The sequence below is a fragment of the Watersipora subatra genome, chromosome 8 (assembly GCF_963576615.1).
Source record: "Watersipora subatra chromosome 8, tzWatSuba1.1, whole genome shotgun sequence".
Classification (NCBI taxonomy): Eukaryota; Metazoa; Bryozoa; class Gymnolaemata; order Cheilostomatida; family Watersiporidae; genus Watersipora; species Watersipora subatra.
Genome location: NC_088715.1, coordinates 60,357,823 through 60,379,244, shown reverse-complemented (window position 1 = coordinate 60,379,244; position 21,422 = coordinate 60,357,823). Strand labels below are relative to the sequence as shown.

Sequence of the window (21,422 nt, the reverse complement as noted above, 5' to 3'; positions counted from 1 at the left end):
TCTGAGTATTCTTGAAAGTCTGGCAATGATAGTGCTACCGTTAGCTGTTGGCGCCTTAGTCCAGTTCAAGCTGCCTCGCATTTCCCTAGTCATCAAAAAGTGGCTAAATGTAAGTTGACCCATCTTATCACCCAGTTGTAAATACTGTTTTCAGTTGGCCTTTTTTAAAGATTATTTTGTTCATAGAGTATTGAGAAGAACTACCACAAATAATGTGTAAAGTAAAAAATGGTAATAAGGTGCAATCTCTAAGTTTACCAGACAAACAAATATGACTTTTTTGCTGTAGTAACAGGCTAGCTGACTCTGACAGAGATCATGTATTTTACTACAAGTATTATTTAGGCATACCAGATAGAGGTAGAACGAGACAGGTTTTTTAAGTTTGACAAAACTCTAGACACTCTCTTGTAAAAATTCGAGACTCGGGACATGAGACAGTAAAATAATGAGTATTTGGTGATGATTTCACTACACAAGAATTAGCGTACCTGATATATAAAATTCATAAACCTCTTTTTAAATTGAACTTTGTCCTGGTGTAAATAATTTAAATACAACATTTTAATAGCAACATGCATGTATATTTTGTAAACAAAAGTGACACAAACAGCTCTACAATAGCGAAGTTATATATTTCTAAAAATTTTGAGCTTGGTTGATAATAATTATTATAAACATATTGCTTTGTATATATATTTTTACTATTTATTGAATAGGTCTTACTTTATTTCCTGCAACTTTATTTTCCTTCTTCTGCAGCCATGTTTTAACAGCCGTGCCGCAGGCGCTTTAGTTCTACTTCCTGTCTCGAGTTTGGCAATAGTTAGGTCGAGCTGAGATTGATCTTTGATGAGACAGGTCGGTACTCAAGATGTCTCGTGTCTCGCGTCTTGTTCCACCTCTAATACCAGATAGGCCTATACAGGAAACATCAAGGTTGTAATTGCTCTAGATTGCAATAAGATTCGAGGCAAACATTTTTTTTCTTTCCAAGTAGTCTCAAAATACAACAAACTCTTGTCTTGCTAACCTCTTCAAACACTAAAACTTATTTATTGAGGCTAGCTAGTTGGATTAAATTGATTTTAATAAAATGGCTGCCAAATGGAATGCAAATTTACAATTAACATTTTGATATAGAGTAAACACCAGATTTTAATTTGGACTGTAAAAAGGTTAATTGTAAAGCTTCATTTAGAGAGAAAACATTCTGATATCTAAATAACACATGCATATATACATACATATACGTACATATACGTGTTATAATTTTATGTATACATATATATAAAATACAATTTACACATAAAGTACTCCTCTAAGCACATAACACTTAAGAGTCGTGCTGTGATCCTAGTCAACGGAGAACTTATTAGCAAGGCAATAGTCCAACTAACAGATAGAATTAATTGACACATATACCTAATTGCCACTTAAGAAGCATGTGATTGCGGAAAATTTATGCAACAGTAAGGAGTTATCTTCTCTTTCAGGTCACCTTTATTACTATGCTCATCATCTTCCTAACCTTCACTGTGTTCGTCAATCAATACATTTTTGTCAAATGGGATGGAAAACTCATGCTGGCAGCATGTCTGCTGCCCTACGGAGGATACCTACTTGGTGGACTGGCAGCCTGGATTTGCCGTTTTAACTGGAGTCTTATTAAGGTGAATTTCTATGCTGCTGACAATAAGCACCCTATAAGCCTAGATTTATGCATATGAAACTTAAACAAACACCACAATCCTTTTTAAAAGGATTTTTTTCTTTCTTTCTTTCTTTCTTGAAAAAAGGCAGATATATATGGAATAAGGGTTAACAGTATTGCAAATTCACTTTAGATATTCCTTAAACCAAAACTTCCATTAGCTGAGAAATTTGGGTAGCGTTGATTAAACAATCATTTCTGCCAGCAGCCATTCCTACTCAAAGCAACAAAAAAGAGAGTTTTGTACAAAACACTTGTGGCAGCCACGCTGGAAAAGCTTTCAAAGGTTTGAAAAATCAGAACATGCTGTAAAACATACATGCAAGTAGTAATCAGTTGCTATAATCTACTTCAGAGATGAATATAATCGTAAACAACCAAATCTTATTTATGCAAACATTTATGTCCAAACTTTGTCTTCAATTTTAATTAAAGTTATAGTATAATAATTGCAGCTAATACCAAACGGTTTACTAGTGGGTAATTTATTACATCTCCAGGTACATGTAAATATGACACGCTGAATATACTTTGTGATTACTTTTCTAATTTTAGACTATATCAATAGAAACTGGACTTCAGAATACTTCTGTCAGCATCCTAGTAGCGATGTCAATGTCTGGACAACCTGACCTTGACCTGGCTATCATATTACCAATTGCCTCCACCATGGTGTCAGCCTGGCCTTTCTACATCTCTCTACCATTTTACATGCTCTATAACAAGCACATGAACAAGGTGTGCATTGCTTACATTTGGTACTATAGCATGAGCTTCAGGTGTCATTAAAATGTAGCTGATGGCGGTTAATGGATGGTTAAAATGTTACAAGACCAAAAAGTAGGCATACTAAAATATATTTCAACGTTGTTAACCTTTACTGAACATGAATATAATCATACAGTTTATTCGTGATAAAGGCAGTGTTTGCTTTTGAAAAAAATATGTGAAACACTGTTGAAAATCTGTTCAATGATAAAAATATATATTCTTTTACATAACAACATAAAATATATTTTTCTTATTAATTATATATGCAGTAAATAGTGAGAAAAGCATGTGATTTAAAATGCTACTTTGAGAATTACCAGTCATTTTCTAGATTTGTTATTTGTTATAAAATTACGATTTTAAAACCTTTAGCAAGACTAACACAATTAAACTTGGAAAAAATTATTTTGCCTTACACATTCCATTTAGTGCCAAATTTGAAAAGTGCCATACCATCCCTCACTAAAGTTTGTATACTATTTACTTACTTTGGTTGTTTATGCTTTTATTTGTTCTGAGGAACTACATCTTTAACTATCTTTTCAAATCTTGTCAACGATTACTCTGTAAAAAGTCATTTTCTAGAAATTTTAAATCTCATATCCAAAACCACTAATATAGAAATCTTTAGTTTAAAAGTTTAGCTTTTGGTGATGATCTTTCACAAAAAATATTGTCATCTGACAAAATTTGTTTTTTGGTGTTATCTAACGAGATGATCCCTACATATTTTACAGAAGAAAGCTAAACAGCTAGAGGATGTTGAAGGCTCAACAATGGCTGTTGTTGATGCGAAGCATGCATTAGAGGCTGAAGGAAAAATCAACACTGCCTGTGAGGAAAGCAATGATGACCTTGCGTTGGAAAATAAACTATGAATTTGACCAATGTAACTATAAGTAATTGGAAGCGTTGTTTCTGTGGATCTCAGACTAAACTAAAATGATTTACATATTTAAATGTACATATAACTTTTTGCGACATAATTTCAATGTTTGAAATAACTATATATTTTAAGAGTTGTCATTACTATGTTTGAACAACTTCTTCTGTATCTATGACAGGTACTGTTTGATAGCTCTGCCACAGTAATAAACGATTTGAAACTCTGTTAGCTAAAGTACAAATTCAGCTGTTTAATAAGCTATTAATTCGTTATATATGCATTCTCTATGTTTATTGGCTCGTGTTTTGTTGCAGTTATTTATTTAGAATAATTTAGTTTAACAGTTCTATATAAATGTTCTGAATATATGAGGAAGTGTAACAAATATGTAAAACATGGCTGCTTTGCTTGAAGCTGTTTTAGCAGGAAATGAGGTTACGAATTCTACGACCAACATATCAAAACAGCCAATTTTTGAATAAAGAGTGTATATAGTATACAGAGTGTATAGAGCATACATAGTATATAAAGTTTATAGAGTATATAAAGTATGCAGAGTGCATAGAGTGTATAGAGTATACAAAGTGCATGGAGTATACAGAGTGTATAGATTGTATGACATATATAGGTTGTATAGAGTATATATAAAGTATATAAAGTGTATAGAGTATAGAGAGTGTATAAAGTATACAGAGTATGTAGAGTATATGAATTATATAGAGTGTATTAATTACTTAAAGTATATGGTGTATACATAGTATATAAAGTATATATATATTATATCTAGTATGTAGTGTATATGGAGTATATAGAGAATATAGCGCATATAAAGCATATAATATATATAGTTTATCAATATTTATTATGTTTATGTATTTGATTATGTTTAGCTCATGTTTATTGATAACATAAAAAAGTCTTTCAGAGAAAGCACATCTATTTGCAAACCAAATCAACTAAACGGCATGACATTTACTTGCTCATTGCTAACAGTACAGCTCGCAAATGAACAGCAGATAACACCCATTTGCTCAAGATACTGATCTGATATTGTACTTGAAACTCTATACATCTAGCAGTAGTTTGTTAGCTGTAACCAAATAGTCTAGGCAAACAATATTACAAATAACAAAACAGCTAACCTTCAATCACAGATCTAGATACTATTATGACCACAGGGATGAGTTTGGAGAACTGTTATAACCCATAGAAATGAGGCTCTTACATTCTTTCAGTAATATCAGTAATCAGAAAGGTCCTCATAGACAGCTAACATCACCAGCCACTCGAGTGTGAGATAAGAAATTACTTGTTATACAACTTCTCGGCGCAATAGCCTCGACTCTCAAAAGATTCATTTGATATTATCATATATAGGCGAGCAGCCTAGCATTCCGCATCTACTGCACACAGGATGAGTAGGCTGCATGTCTGGTTGAGCATTCTTGCAGGACTATGTCTAGGCCTTGCGGAAACAACAAATGGTAAGTTATTCGAGGTACTTATAGTAAGCGTGCACATATGCCAAAGTATATAGAGCTTATTTTCTTTGTAGATTTTATACAGTTTAGTTTTTGAGTATTTATGTCGCCAGCGCTGATAGGCTCCAAATGTCGGCAACAGAGAATTGGTAAAATTATGCAAACTGAAAATTCTGGCAATATAAACAAAAAAGTATTTGTCTATTAGTGCATGATGAAAACTCGAAAATTACTTGTGCTCGTGACAACACAATGCCTCTGGTATGCCAAAAAGCCTCTCCGCTGACTAAACTCTGTGGCAAAAGGATTAAAAGAGTGCTGACAAGCTTGATGTACAATATCCAATCGATAACAAAAACTAAATGGCTGTCAGATGTGAAGGGAAACGAAGAACAATATCTAACAATTTCCAGCCAAGCCTTTATGACTCCGGTTGCAATTATAAATGACCAAACTTGCTTGCTTGGCTAAAAGCAGTGATGACTAGCCTACTAAAAGAGTGCGAGCACTATGAAGAGGTAATTGCAGATTACCAAAAGCATCAACTTCAGTTAATTGAGCTAGTGCGATTAAAGAAAGACTTACAAGAAGAGATATATCACTCTAGAAAGTCTGCAAAAGGGATCATTCAGTATTTTAACTCGAAGTCATATCAGTTTTTATGATATACGTGTACATACATATAAAAGTTGCTGTGTTGTTTTAGCAAAATTATACAGTCAAGTTATGTAAGCTAAAAGATGTAACATTGATGAAACAGCCATTTGAATTATCTATAGTAGCGAACACAAATCAATTTATCTGATTGAGCAAAACAGACAAATTGATAGCCAAGATTGCCATAACGGTATAACTGGACTGTAAGAAGTTCACTATAGTAAAAGGTCTTTCAGATTATTGTTGTATTCTAGTTTTGTATCGATATTGCACAGCGGATTTCTGAATGACTTGGTTTATTGATATAGTATAAAATCTTACAACCTTGCATTTAACTGTTTACGTATAACTTGTTGGCAGCCGATATTCATTTGCACCTAAATGTATCTTGACCATCCGCTACTTTGTAAAATTCACTACTTTTGAAAAAAAATTTGAACCTTACAAGTCTATTTTTCAATTTGCTTAAATAAAGAATTTTTTCTTTCAGAGAAATTTGAAATATCAGGCATTAACCAGGAAGTATTAGGAAAAAAGCGAAACTCAATGTTACTAGCTTTAATGACTTAAATGCTCTTTGAAAAGACCGATTGGCACTTATCCATTGTCAAGCTTTCAAAAGTTCAAAACTTGTTGAGCAGTATTACGTCATCCCTAGCTTCTTAGCAATGAAAGTTATCATGAACAGATACAGTGCATCTCCATTTGCTGAACAGAGATTGAAAATGGAGCTGTCAACTGGCATGAAGTGGCTAGAGCTTTGAGTGTCAACATTGCTCACCGCAACTCTTATCTATTATAGCTAGCCTAACAATCACAGCGTTTTTAATCATAGAATCCTACATTGCCACTCCCTGAAGATTGTAGCTCAAAAACATAGTAGCAACTGACCTAGTTGATCAATAACGATTTCAACAAAAAGTCTAAAACGCTCAGTTATTTGACATTATACGCATGAGTGCTGATCTTTTTATTACCGACCATATCAATTAGGAGATATATTTCATCTGTCCAGTAAATAGATGGATCATCGATATTGCAGCCAGCCATCAAATTCCTAGAGTCCATGATTTTACATAGCTATAAATCCAATGGCTTTGTGTGCCTACTCAATAGCTATAGTTGGTTAAGTAAAAGCATACTCATGCAAACCTGCTCACAGACATATACTTACACTTGTATAGTTACACATACTTACACAAGCATACGCATGGATTTATACTAACACAAATATACTTCTGTATCACTTGCACATGCACACTTACACATGTATACTTACACAGAAATATTTACACATGCATACTTACTCATGCTAACACATGCTTACTTTCACATGAATACTTGCTTATGCATACTTACACACGAATACTTACGCAATCACACTTACAAAAGAATTCTTACACATGCATGCTTATGCATTCTTCTATATCACTTGCGCATGTATACTTACACATGCATACTTACTAATGTATGCTTACACATGTACACTTAAAAATGCACATGCATACTTTAAAAAAGGTTAGGTTGTCTATTGTCAATTTTTTTTAAAGATAATTCTACCAGAGGGATGAGGATTGTTTCCCTTGAAGAAGGTTTTGTTACTATATACTATGGAATTGAACCAACGCCAAGTACTGTGCTCCTTTATGCAGACAAAGACTTAGGGAATTTTTCCATATCACTAGAGAGCGTAAAGACAGACATTGCCACAGTTTCTGTGAGTATACTGTGTTAGACTGCCGCCTAGTTACGAGCAAGGTTGGCTGGAACCAGACATTGAGCCAAAAGAAACATTAGTTTTATTCAGTCGGTCAAACCTCACCAAAGCTTTACTTTGCTGCTTCATCTGACTTACCTTTTTAGCCCATGACAATGCAAACTGTATTTTTGCAAGCCAGAACATCATTGCTTACATGGGAACATATTACCAGTAGCACAGAGTTATATTTGTCTATTAGAGAGGTGACAACACCCAATCATATTGGTCTTCTTAGTAAAGGTTTGTATAAAACATTTTTGACATGGCCTGATTGTAAAATCAATCAATTAAGGCCAACTTAAATTAAAAGTTTCAATTTAAAAATAAAAACGAGGATAACTTATTGCCTTGCTACTGTTCACTTTATTGCACGATCAAGATAAACTATTAACTAACAGTACTGATTTATCACTGCAGGAAGAAGTTGCTATTTCTCCTTGTCAAAAAGAAGAACACTTTAATATAACAAGCAACGTTACCTATCTTACTACTTATCAATACAATTACACAAGTATGGAAAAAATGGAAACTTGCTATAACTTGTCATTCACAGGTGAGTGACTTGTCTTTTGATCATTGGAGTTGTCAGCACCTTGGAAAACTTGAAGAGCCGGCTTCTAACTAAATGTTTTTAGTTCTGTATAAGAAGGCTAGAGTAAACATTGATCACGGTACCATCTACGGAGCGTTTAATTTTTTCTAATTTAAAACGTGGTACCTAATAAAACCGTAATTTGAATAAATAGCATGCTTTGAGATGTGAGGCAACTTTGATAAGATGCAATGTATTATTTACAGGTACAGCGGTATATATCGGTTACTCAACTTTAAAGTTCTATGTACAGTTTGATAACAGCAGCGTTGACGTCTATGTAGATGAGATTATTCTTCGCTGCATCAGATACCAAGGAGCTCTTTACACAGTATATCTTGTTTCAATCTTCGTTCTGGTGAGTAGATAACTCTCTTGTTTGTCTCTTTTACCAATCTGAAGTTTAAAAAGTTATATGAAAATATTTCCATAGTTTTAGCACCAGCATAGTAATTTTTGCAATCGCCATCAGCAACTAGTCATGTTTCCAACTTTTTGATTGCAAAGGAGATCATTCGTCCAAATAATACTAATATCAGTAAAACAAATATAATGTCCTTTAAAATCTTATTGCTGTATTGTCCTAGTTCTATTGCGTCCAATCTACAATGTTGCGTCTACACATATTCTATATCAAGCAGAGTTATGTCTCTGTCATGACAAAGCTGATAGTTTTAGCAAGTTGAACTACTTATCTCTGTCTACTGATTAAATTTGGAGTACATGACCAACTCACCAGCTTAGTGATTACTAATAGTACTAGTTTGTTTTGAAGTAATCACTGCGCGCATGACTCAATCATGAAGTGGCAAGGCAGCTGAGTGATGTAGTGGTTAGGACACATGCCAGTAAATTGGAGGTTCTGAGTTCAACACCTGTGCAAGGTGATTTTTCCTAACGTTCTTAGCGTGACTTTGGACAGATGCATGGATGGCCACTGCTCTTATTATAGTAAATATTACTTATATAAATGAGAATTATATTAATAGTATTAATAAGCTGAGGCTGGACGTAAGTTTGTTCATTTTTGAGATGATGAAGGCATGGCTCACAGCTATAAATACAGTAGTGTGCAAAATAATCTGAAACCCTTTGTGGGATACCTAAAAATTTTATTTACAGCACTGTTACGCACTGTGAATTTTGTCAACAACCATAAATTATACATTGAATTAATCCTCCTTTTGTCCTGACTTTAATTATGTGAGCCAAAAAACTGTAAAATTGGGTTTTTAAATGATTATTCGTGTATGTGACCTGAAATAAGCGAGTAAAATATATGGGGTGATCATATCTGTACAGATTGTGGTCTACAACCATTAAAAGATCTAAATGTTCAGGATTTAGCCTACACCGACATTCAAGAACAGACCATGAAACCTCTAATTAAACGCCATGGCGCTCTTTTTTTCAATCCTTCCTTTATAATGGTGGTCAAATAAAGGTGATGTTCAGATAGAGGCTGGCGTTGTATTTTTCAAATGACTCATCAGAATTTTTGGAAGATACATTTAGCAAATGTTACATAGGGTATATTTTGCCCTCTCCTTTCAGTGGAGCGACATTAACCATTTTGGATGTGATCCATCTGCTAACTTACCGGCAACTTGTCAAAGATTTTGTAATAAATATGCCTATATTTTAGCCTTTCCTTCTGATTGAGCGACATTAACCTTTTTGAATGCAATAAAACTGCTAATTTACTTCCAACTTGTCAAATATCCTATAATAAATATGCATCGAGAAGCCAAGAAATATCTCTACCAGTTGATATCTATTGCTTGCAATTAGTAATTTTACTGTTTTTCAGTTTACATATTTGTAATCTATTGACTAAATTCACAATGAGTAACAATGTTGTGAATAAAAGTTTTAGTTTTTCATCGAAAGGCTCCAGTTTATTTTGCATGCCACTGTGCCATTTTGCAGACACAAAACCTTTTAAGACTGTTGAAGGCCCTTACTGATAAACCTTTTGGAAAACAAGCATCAATCAGTCGCCGTTGAATATTTTTTATTTAATAGCTGTTTTTAGCTTTCCTTGCCCGACTTGTCAGGTAAGGCTATATGAACCTGCTGCCAGTAATACATGTATTCCGGTACTACTTGGGTCAGGACAGCGGCAACAAAATTTTTAACCTCTTATAAGTGGGAAGCGTGAACTGGACACCCTTGCAGAATCAAAGGCAACATACATAAAAGAACTGCATTATACTTATGGCAGCATCTAGAGGGTGAGGCTAATCAAACTTATCTACCGGCCAGCCACTGCAACAGGATGAAACTTTTAACATGCCTCGGCCTGTAAGTTCTTGTATGCTCGATACCTTTTATTCCTGTCGAGAGAGTAAATCTGGTCGGGCGAAAGTCCGAAATTACTTAAATACTCTCACGCAGCTCTATGGAACAGGGCTATAGACAGTTTTAGTCACCTGAACTGACGACAAGACAGAGCTCACCTCACTATCCTGCTCATGGGTGAAATCAGTTCAAACTATCACAGTTTATAGTTTATAAAATAATTATTAAGGTATTTTACTATAATGATAATAGTAGCATTAGAAAAACATCAATTTAACTCAGCGTAAGGTTGTAATTGTAGCAATAAAACTTGAATAAACTAATAAACAATAAACCTGAATGAAACCACATTAGTGACACATAAACATACACTAAATGTAGAGTTTTGATGAAAACTCTTAACTTTATTTAACACATAGAATCATTTGTGAGGTGACTTCACTGGTTAGTATGCAGGTTACAGCCTTTATTAAGTTTCGTTAAACCTTAAATAACATTTCAGTATCATTTTGATACTAACTTGTAAAGCACAATAAAATGTGAATGCAATAAAATAGGAAAGGTTACGATATGATAGCAAATAAAAGTACTGAACATAACTGAAATGTGGCAAGAAACAATATAACATGGTATAATAAAACAGAACAGCATATGCAACTAACCTGTAGTCTCTAGTAAATAATCCCATGGCAATCGACAACTTAACAATTTAGAGTAGTAATTCAAATGTGGCTGCCTTCTACAGAAGCTAGAGAAACGTCACGCCATGAGATAAGCAAAACCTTAGCTTATGACTCAACGCCGGCAACTATCATTGGTCAGCACGGATTAAGCCAATTTGCCTCAACATGAACTCCAGGAATGCTAAACTAATTAACTTTCCCTACACTACAGATTGGGAAAGATATGTGCATCAAGCTGAGAAGGTGATGCTGCTATTCTAGCAATCTGATAGTAGCAGGGTTTGTAGCAGAGTCATGGACCTAAAAGTATGAACGCTAGTCTTGTATGGAAATAATTTCTTTACTTACCGTATAAGGCAACAATCTACAAGCATTTACATAAAGATCGCCATCATGAATGCCTCGCTTGCTGCAAACAAAGTATAATCTATCAAACAAATGTATCCACTGACCTCTAGAGAAGCAAAGATGGTGTTCTTTTTCATTTAGGTTGTGATCATCGAGCTAGCCATGGGAAATGACATTGATTTTGCAACAATCAAGAAGCATTTGAAGACGCCAAAGGCACCAATCATAGCTATGATCGCTCAGTACACTATCAACCCTTTGGTAAGAGTAGACAACTCCTCTCGCTTTAAGAGCATTTGTACTAAACCTAAACTAAAACCCTTAATCCATCAAATATATCATATATATTATGTTTTATTTTACATAACTAGCAAATATTTTGTATGGGACCAGAGCAGCAAAGGCTTATATATAGAGTTCAGTCTATGATAGCTGAGTCAACTTGATTTATAAATATATAGAGCTCAGTCTATGATAGCTGAGTCAACTTGATTTATAAATATAGACGTTCAAAACCATTGGCTTGAACGATTTTGCACTTTACAGATTGCAAATAAATCTTGCAATTTAATGCTACGTGCCTTGCAAATATTTTGCTTTATTTATCATTGTGTGTATTATTAAAAGTTTAGCTTCTATAAAAATCCAATGGTTTCATTTCTACATAAAATCTTGTTACTCGGTGAACTCATAAGTTTTGCTAACATTTTTGCTGTACAAAAATTCTAAATTAAAACAGCCAGCTCACTAAATTGAGAAATAGCAGGACTAAATTAAAACTATCCTTGACTATATAAATAATGTTTTTATCAAACTTGGAATGTTAAAGGTTTGCTCACAATTTTATCACATCAGCTATAAAAATTCATGTTAAATTATTTTTCTTGAACCTAGAATTATCATATAAAGCTCATGTTTCCAAGTTATATTTAATTAAAATTATTAGATTTTACATTAAAAATCTTTAGACGGAGATCATCACAGAGGTATTTGAATGCATTTATGACACATTTAGGTTGCCTATTCCATAATATGGATCATGGGCTACACTGGAGGCAAGGCGCTAGGGTTCTTTGCACTTGGCTGCTCTCCTGGTGGAGGCTCTAGCAACATGTACTCGAAACTATTTAATGGAGACATGTCACTCAGTGTCACCATGACTACTCTCAGCACAATTGCTTGCTTAGGTAATACTATAATTGTATATTTTTAATTACAAGAGAGGGCAACTTTTCTTAATAGCAAGTTTTGTTGATAGGAGAGATAGAAATGGCTATTTTTTCAAAGCTAATCTTTTCAATAGTTAATAGGAAAAAATCATTCAGTATATTGATTACCTTTCAATTTCTTTTGAGTGTTGCATCATTGTAGTAGCCATCAACACTGTTTTTTTTGTTTATCTTGTACGCTAAAATCAAGTTTTAATTTTTCCCTTTTCACATGAGCAGTTAATAAAAGAAATATGCTCGAGCTATTTACTGTTTATCCCAGCAAGTTAAACCACTAGTAAACTCGTGCAGAGCATTTGTTAGACATTCAGTTTAAGAACAGGCTATGTATGGTTTATTGAAACATGGTTTCTGTTGAATGCTTAAAGTCAGTTTTGCTATCAATTAGATTTAAAAGTTGCACTTACTGCATTTAGCTTGTTATGAAATTTTTATATTTTCAAAGCTTGCTTTTAAAAAAGCTCTTAAATCTTTAGTAGCTAATAGTTGTCTTTTTCATTTGTTATTTTATTGTTTTGTGGTTCTTGCTTGGCATAATTTAAAAAAAACATTTCTGTTTAACATGAAATTATTTTCAATGAAATAAAATGTATATATGTTAATTTTTTAGCTGTATTCAAATTGCCTAAACTTTACACAGAAAAGATAAAGTTATTTGTCTTTAGAAATTTATTTGTATAATCAACTCAAAACTTTAAATGTTTTAATTTAATTTTTGTTATTTTATAAAAAAAACTTTCACCAGGCTTTATGAGACTCTCTTTTTAATTATCTTATAATACCGGAAGTATCATATTTATTACATCTTACAATTTAGGACAGAAATTAACGTTTTTAAACCCAGTTACTAAATACTCAGCACACGATAATTAAAATATAACCTATCAAATTTTTATAAAAACTGCATTTTTTTGTAGAAAGAAAAGGTTACTTAAAAATAAATTGTGATTCAGTCCAATTGATTTTTGTAAAAAATCTTTCTGGCACTTTTACCTATTTACGCTTAAATTCTTCATAAGTTTAATATCGAAAAAGAATATTTAAAAGAAATCAAGACTTGGTAATGAGAAACTTTTGCATAACTTCTAAAACTATTTTGAGGTTGCACTATTGATCTCTTGTTCTATTTTTATAAATCATCATCATTTTTTTTCATCCAATGACTGGTAAATAATAAGAACAGAAATACATTTCCTGAAAAAATAATATATTTTTAAAACCGTGAAATAGTGAAGCAACATCATTACCTAAAATAGTGCAAACACAACCTTCAAATATTTCAGGAATGTTGCCTCTGTGGATATACACACTCGGTGCAACCATTCCTGCAGATGAAGGATTGGAGAAAATAAAAATTCCATTTGTTGGCATTTTGAGAAGTCTAGCTGCTATAGTCATACCGCTAGCAATAGGAGCCTTGATCAAGTATAAACTTCCTCGAGTGTCTCGAGTGATACACAAATGGCTTACGGTGAGTGAGAGTGTGGGTAGAAGACAACAACAGAAGTTAAACTACTAGAGAGTCTACCAAAGCCCATGTACTAGTTAAATTAGCTAGGACACACCTTCAAAGTATTTAGCAGGTTTTAGTTATGGCTACTTTGTACAATGTATTTTGCAAGTCAGATGCAAATATTGAAAATTCCCTAAATATTGCTGGCAGAGAAATGCTCAAACATAATGGTGACAGTAATTATAGTATCACCTAGTAATTTTTTCCATTTTTATCGTCATTTATAGCATAAAATCCCTTTATTTTCTTTAACCATTTATACTACATATATTTGAGAGGTAAGTTTTGTCTGCCATCGAAAACATTCCCAAAAACATAATCTATTTCTTGGACACCAAATTTATCCTAATCTGTGACCGACAGTAGGGTCTGACTAACTCAATTTTAAGACGCTACTAATACTCCAAAAACTATCTATTTGCTTTCATATAAATTTGGTTAAATGTATACATACTCTAAAAAACATGTAAACTTTGGCTAATGTTGTTGATGAATATAAACTTTTTGTTATTGGATTTTTGATTGCCACTGTACTAACCCCAGAATGCAGCACTGTACTAACCCCAGAAAGCAGCACTGTACTAAACCCAGAATGCAGCACCGTGCTAACCCCAGAATGCAGCACTGTACTAACCTCAGAATGCAGCACTGTGCTAACCCCAGAATGCAGCACTGTACTAACCCCAGAATGCAGCACTGTACTAACCCCAGAATGCAGCACTGTACTAACCCCAGAATGCAGCACTGTACTAACCACAGAAGGCAGCACTGTACTAACCCCAGAATGCAGCACTGTACTAATCTTAGAATGCAGCACTGTACTAACCCCAAAATGCAGCACTGTACTAACCGCAGAATGCAGCACTGTACTAACCACAGAAGGCAGCACTGTACTAACCTCAGAATGCAGCACTGTACTAACAAAAACTATAAATTTTTGCTCAGCAGCCCTCTTTGCACATTTGTAAACTTAGTATGCCAATGAGCTCTTCTCTTAATCGTATGTTGTGCCAATGAGCTCTTCTCTTAATCGTAAGTTGAAAGCCATTGTATCAAATTTCAATATACTCTTTAATCTGTCTAAAGCTTAGATGTTTACAACTCATAAATAAAGTATTTGATACATAAAGCAATATTATACTTTGTAGATTTAGAAATAAATAGATTTAAAACCTAAAATCAAGCGTGATCCAAATCCCTATAAGCGAGGTTTTACATTTCTTGCTGTCACTACTTCTAAATCTTTATACTATGATAGGAAAAGTAAGCTTGTGCAAGTTGCTTGTGTATGTGTGAAGCAACCATGATGTTTTGATCCTGAACTTACTATTCAAAGATAATTGTGTTAACTTCTTGTAACAGGATGTGATTTGTCGTGCGCGATATAAATGAAGAGGGTTTATATTATCTTTGAGTAGGAATGTCTCGCGAGCTCTATTGTACCAAAAAAGCAGAAATTTACAATGGATATAGAAACAGTAGAACCAGGATATAAATAGAAAAATTGAACGCTGAGAGTCAATAAATATAATGTTCATAAATCAACATCTCTCATCGTATCGCGTTAAAACAATGTAGTGTCAATCCTAATAGGTTTGGGGAGTATCGGGTTGTTGTACTGCACTTTAAATATAATGATGGTCTCCTCCTTATCATAGATGCATACTTCATCTTTGCCTGAGTAGTGGATAACTTGTTGTAGCTATAATTGCCAGGCTGTCGCGCAAAAGGAGAAAGCTCTTCTCATTAAAGTTCTACCTTTTATATATTTAGAAAAAATTTAATCGCATCCATGGTAATTGGAACTGTTAGATCTGGTTGGTCATACGATAACTTGCTCTTTACTTTTTTTTACAGTCTTGGAGCTGAGGCCATATCATTGATTATTTGACCACCAATTTAAGTGGAGGTGCTTTCTTGTTCTCTAGCATACTCTCCCTCGATACGTGCAATGCTTCCTCGATTCATCAGTTTAGCATTAGTCTATTTCATTTACTTTATTATTTTAGTGCTTGGGAAGCTCCATAAAAATAATTACATATAGAAAAATAAAATCTAATCACTCTTGACAATTAAAAGCGCAAACAAATTATTTTCTTGCAAACAAAAAATTTAGGATTACTTAAATGAAAAATCCTAATAAACAAAAAGGAATGTCCTCACAAGTATTTATACCCTACAGGATGAAATTATTTGAGGAGTTAAATTTTGTGAAAAATTGTCTTTTCAAAGGACTTAATTCGTGAAAGCAGCTGGCAATAGAGTAAAACCTTTCCGTGCGTATACCGCGTGTTAAGGTTTTTATATAGCTAGGAGATTTATGTTGATCATGGTAGGCTATAATCTTTTGGCTGCAACCAGAAGTCTTCATAGATATTCATCGATTTGGAGGCCTTTGGTGAACCACAGTTTGTGGTAAGTTATAAGTTTTTTTAACGTAGAGAACTGCAGGAAGGACTTTTGCAATGATGTTGTGTCAGATTCTGAATAACTTGTGACAACCTTGAAAATATTTGTAAAAAGTGTGAAGCATTGGCAACGGGCTTAACTCAAAGCCCCGGCGATGATTTTAAAAGAGTTTGGAACTCAGCTACTTTTACTAACTCTGCCCAGCCGCTAGTTTTTTTTATATGAAGTAGTAGTTATTCTTCCTTGTGTTAAAAATAAAACAACCTATATGGTAATTATTTGCGGATTTTAATAACTCGCGGAATTGACTGTAAGTGAAATTGCAAATAATTAAATCGATCGAATCATTTCATCCTGTAGAGTATTATGTACAATTGTCTGCTAAAATCTGGTTTTTGGTTAGCACATTCATTGTTTTTCTTTAAGTTTCATCATTCTTGCTAAGTGATCCTTTTGGTATTTTCAACAGTTTGTTCTTCTGAGGAGAGCCCAAATTACTAGAATAAAGAAACAGTGTTAGATAATCGATTATAGAACCACAGAAAAACATAATTATATCTATTTTTGACGAGGGCTACAACTGCATTTTTGTAACTGTTCTTTATTCTTTGGTGTGAAAATGGAAATACAGCATTTATTTAGCAAAATGAAAAAAAGTTTTATATGATTGTTATACATGACCTGCCCACATTTACCTCATTTTCTACAGGTTGTATTTGTATTGGTAATTGTCTTCTTCTGCACATTTGGAATCTACATCAATTTCTACATATTTGCTGCCTGGGATGGTGAGCTGACTCTAGCGGCATGTGCGCTGCCATATGTGGGGTTCATTTTGGGTGGTCTGTTTGCATGGATCTGTCGCCTTGACTGGAAGCTTATCAAGGTGAATAGAGAATAGACTGTTTCTGATGAGCATGAGAAAATCTTTGAAAGCACCTCCTGTTTCACGATACATAATAAAATACTTAATAATTAGTCTGTGTGTTTTTACAACACATGACAATAAAATTTGACTCAGTGACTGGTTATAAGATAGCCATTGTTTCCACGAGTAAAATTTTATTCTGAATACATACTAAAAACAATATCTAGAGTAGGTCTTCTTTTTACAGATTCTACACTCTTTGTACCAGTATTACTATTTAGATCGCTAAGTTGTAGCTGGAATTATGTGCATACATGTGTGTATGTGTGACGCAATTGTGTCTGTCATATAGTCATAACATGGATTGTGGTACTGAAGACAAACTTATTTTGTCTTGTATATAAACTAGCTACTAAATCAGACATAAACTAAATCAATTTAATGGTTGGGACTACTATATATTTTGAATTAAAAAAATATCAAAACCCTATTTTTATTAATGGTGAACACATTGACTTCAGTTGCACATATCCATTTACATACAAGTGCAGACAAAACCAAATTTTAATTCTCTTTTTCAACAAAAATTTATAATTAATAATCGACCAAAAATCTTGAATTGAAGTTGTCTTATCTTATGGCACACATTTCATTATTAACAATGGTGACATTAAAACCAACAAGTTATTAAATTTTATACTACTTGCCCTAATATAGTCAGCCTTTATACAGTCTGGATAGCTGTCACTAGCTGTCTAGAGATACTACCTATATTTAATAGTATGTGAATTTACAAACCAACAGATAAAAAACTACAACACCAAACTCTTGAAAATGGCAAAGAAGCTGAAGCTGATACAGTTTTTTGTAGTTTGTCTGTTTAATGAAGAAAAATATAATTGATGGATTCAGTCACATTTCACATTTTTAGATTTTTATAACATTTCACGTTTTTAAGTTTTTATAAGACACAAGCCGTACTTGTCGATTGTATTTACTTTTAGACTATCTCTCTGGAGACAGGCATGCAGAATGTAGGTGTCTGCATCTTAGTGGTTCAGTCAATAGCCTCAAATCCAGACAGTGACCTAGCTATTATTCTACCAGCCGCTTCTACCCTAGTAGCGAGCTGGCCTTTCTTTATAATCTTACCTATCTACTTGCTGAGACAGAGGATTATTAACAAGGTATGCTCTTTGTCTATTCATCAAACCTGGTGAGATATGATTGTACTAGTGGTTCTACAGGTTCTACAGGTACCACTGGTACAACCATACTTCAACATACAACATATTTGTAGGTCTGTGTACTAGCTACACAAAACTACAAATATGTTGGTTTACATCAGCAGATTTAATGTATTAAATAAATATTAAATTAAATAAAATCAACTACAATTATAGCTTGGCTCACGCCACAAACTTAAAGTATTATGTGCCTCGCTGTTCTCTACACCTATTTGTTGCATTCTTATGCAAGATAAAATATAGCACTGCAAATGACTGCGTAAACATCTTTGCTATCAAAAATTGCTAATCTTTACTATAATAATAGAAGCCGTGTCCATCAGTCTGTCTGAAGATTGGTTGAAGGTTAGAAAAAAGATTACCTCCTATGAGATTTGAACTTGTGATTTATAATGAATAATAACCATGCTGAAAATTTTCTAGAACATTAACAAAAACAAAAAGTTTGGTACGATCGTCATGGTTTTTACATGACTAAGACTAACTTTCATTGGTCAATCTGTTTGTCGTCGAAAATCATTGTTAAGTAGTGTTGATGTGTGTAAACCACAGAAAACATCTACACTTTTTATTCACCAAAGATTTTATTAATGTATCTAAATATGCCTTGCGCCTAGTTCACTGACGAGCAAATATTTACTATAATAAGAGCCGTGTTCGTTCTTTTGTCTGTTCAATGCAACCCATGAGTCTGAGGAATAAAGACTGCCTTGCATTGGAATTAAACTTCGATAGTTCAATTAGCAGCCAGCCAGACATTCTACCGACCACCACATGACCACCTTGCCATGTTTAAGAATGATTGTGCACCTAGTTATTATGCATGATGGTCTCTCACGATGCGCAAGACTTTCAGCGCCAATGTCCTTAATAAACCATAGATGAAACTTTCAACCAAAACACTGGAGCTGTTAAGTGTTTCTTGGCAATCAAGCCAAGAAACACTTGTAAAATTTTGTAACACTTTGTAAAATGTTAAATTTTGCAAAGTTGTTAGGAGAAAGGGTTGATGCGATTAAGTAGTCATAGGTTCTTGTCGCCTGCTAATAGGGTCTAGCTAAGTCTTTGCTCTTGGCCAGTTGTTTGGAAATAAATCGTGTTTATGCAACTTATTAATTACTAGCAGAAAGCCATGCGCTGCTCAGGACTTCTTTGCTTTTTAGCACAAATTATTACACTGCTTTTACAATGCATTCATTTAGGGTAATCGTGCATAGTGCAAGGAATGGCACATTTTTGTCTTTCTAATTAGTTATATCACGGCATATTTTTTATAGAAAATTAAAATTCTAAGTTTTTAAATCGAGCCCAGCATTGCTTGGAGTCGACCTGCTTTTTCACGTTAAATAAACCCCAAATTATGAATGGAACTCTGGCAGTCTGCTCTTATAACTCCTCCATAATGCAGCACGCTTTAACTTCATACACCACTGTTATTATAGTCAAGGTTACTCTGAAAATCTAAAAGGTGGTTGGATTAGCGTGGTTGATAGAGTGTTGGTATTCTAACCTGAATGTCACAAGCTGAAGTTCTGAACATAGTTATTTTACATAAATAACTTTAATCACATCCTGTATTGTCTTTTCAGTGCAACGATATCAAGCAAAATTACAAGATACTCAGCTTTAAAAGTCTATCTGTAGACAATCTTTATTATAAGTTTTACTATTACAAAAATGCAGAAAAAAGATGGCAATGTGCGGGACTTGAACTCACGACATTCCGCATCATAGACTTGCTCTCCATCACTTGTGTAATTGAAATGAGCAACAAAATAGTGGCTCCAGCAAAGCTGTCACTATTCAGAACAAAAAATATTTATTTACCTCCTATGTAATAAAAAGCTGATAGAAATAGCGCATACATCACTTCCGCACCAAATTTTCATAGTTTGTTTCTGTAACATTTTTTAGGATTTGCAATTTTTAGCAATCATGTAATTTTAAATAAGTTAATAATTTTGAATTCTGCACCTTTTAAGTAAATTGTTGTGATGTAGAGAAAGGCTAAACTGCAAGAAGAGGAAGTGAGTGAAACTAGCAAAGTGGGAGATGAACTGGAGATGGAAACTATGGAAAAAGAGCGAAGCGGAAGCAACGAAAGCGATGATAGGAACTGTGTTGTAGAGAGTCGAGTAACTGATAGACTAATGAAATCCTAAAGATTAGTAACAGATAAGACTCAGTGTTATATAGATACATGTTGCTCACTAACACTTATTCAATTCTAGATTACTAACTAACTTTACTAACTAACTTTTCTTACCATTTCCTCTCATAAACCTGCATTCGCTAACTATTTAAATACACTCTATAAACTCGTTGTGATTCCTAATCAAGGAAATTTTTAGTTACTGTAGGCAGTAAAACAACTTCTTATTGTTTGGCATTTTTTTTGTCCACATTGTCTGATGCCAAGGCACCGATAGTATCTTGTCATATTGTCAAACTCATACGGGCTCATGCTGCCAGAGCAAGGCTTCAAAATGATGAAATTACTAACGAGTGTAATCTGATCAGCTCCTAGCGCTGGTTAAATTGTGACAAATAAGTGTTTTTATCTAGCTTAACATAGATAATGCTTGCAAATAAAGAAGTCATCGTTTTGGATACACATCTTTTCAGTCTGTCTTAGGGGTGTAGTGCATAGCCTTCCGGTCTACTGAGTGACAGGTCAGTAGTTCAAACCTCATTATAGGATGTCAGAAAGAGCATCTAGTCATAAATTACTTTTGTGCTAAATGAGACAACCCTGACAAGAAACCTCTGGCAGGCAATAGGAAACCACCTCAGTACTCTCCTAAAAAAACTTATAAAATGCGTAATCTGAGGAATTGGAGAAGATCATAACATGAGGGCCATGTCTACAGCAGACTACTTTAAACTAAGATAATGCTGACAAAATCGCACTGAGAGAAAACAACCCTCTCAATTTTTTTTATTGAAGCAGGGTAATATTTTACT

At 33.8% G+C, this 21,422-nt stretch overlaps 2 protein-coding genes across 2 annotated transcripts; both read left to right on the top strand.

Moving 5' to 3' along the window:
• Positions 1–1,544: 1,544 nt before the first annotated feature.
• On the top strand, positions 1,545–3,578 carry LOC137402177 (ileal sodium/bile acid cotransporter-like). Its single transcript, XM_068088658.1, has 3 exons — positions 1,545–1,673; positions 2,270–2,452; positions 3,223–3,578. Exons 1-3 carry the CDS (start codon positions 1,584–1,586, stop codon positions 3,361–3,363), a joined length of 414 nt encoding a protein of 137 aa, XP_067944759.1. The 5' UTR covers positions 1,545–1,583; the 3' UTR covers positions 3,364–3,578.
• A 1,172-nt stretch (positions 3,579–4,750) lies between these two features.
• On the top strand, positions 4,751–21,068 carry LOC137401612 (ileal sodium/bile acid cotransporter-like). Its single transcript, XM_068088047.1, has 10 exons — positions 4,751–4,855; positions 7,060–7,226; positions 7,686–7,821; positions 8,067–8,218; positions 11,334–11,453; positions 12,208–12,379; positions 13,705–13,892; positions 17,053–17,229; positions 18,216–18,398; positions 20,459–21,068. Exons 1-10 carry the CDS (start codon positions 4,786–4,788, stop codon positions 20,618–20,620), a joined length of 1,527 nt encoding a protein of 508 aa, XP_067944148.1. The 5' UTR covers positions 4,751–4,785; the 3' UTR covers positions 20,621–21,068.
• Positions 21,069–21,422: the final 354 nt, after the last annotated feature.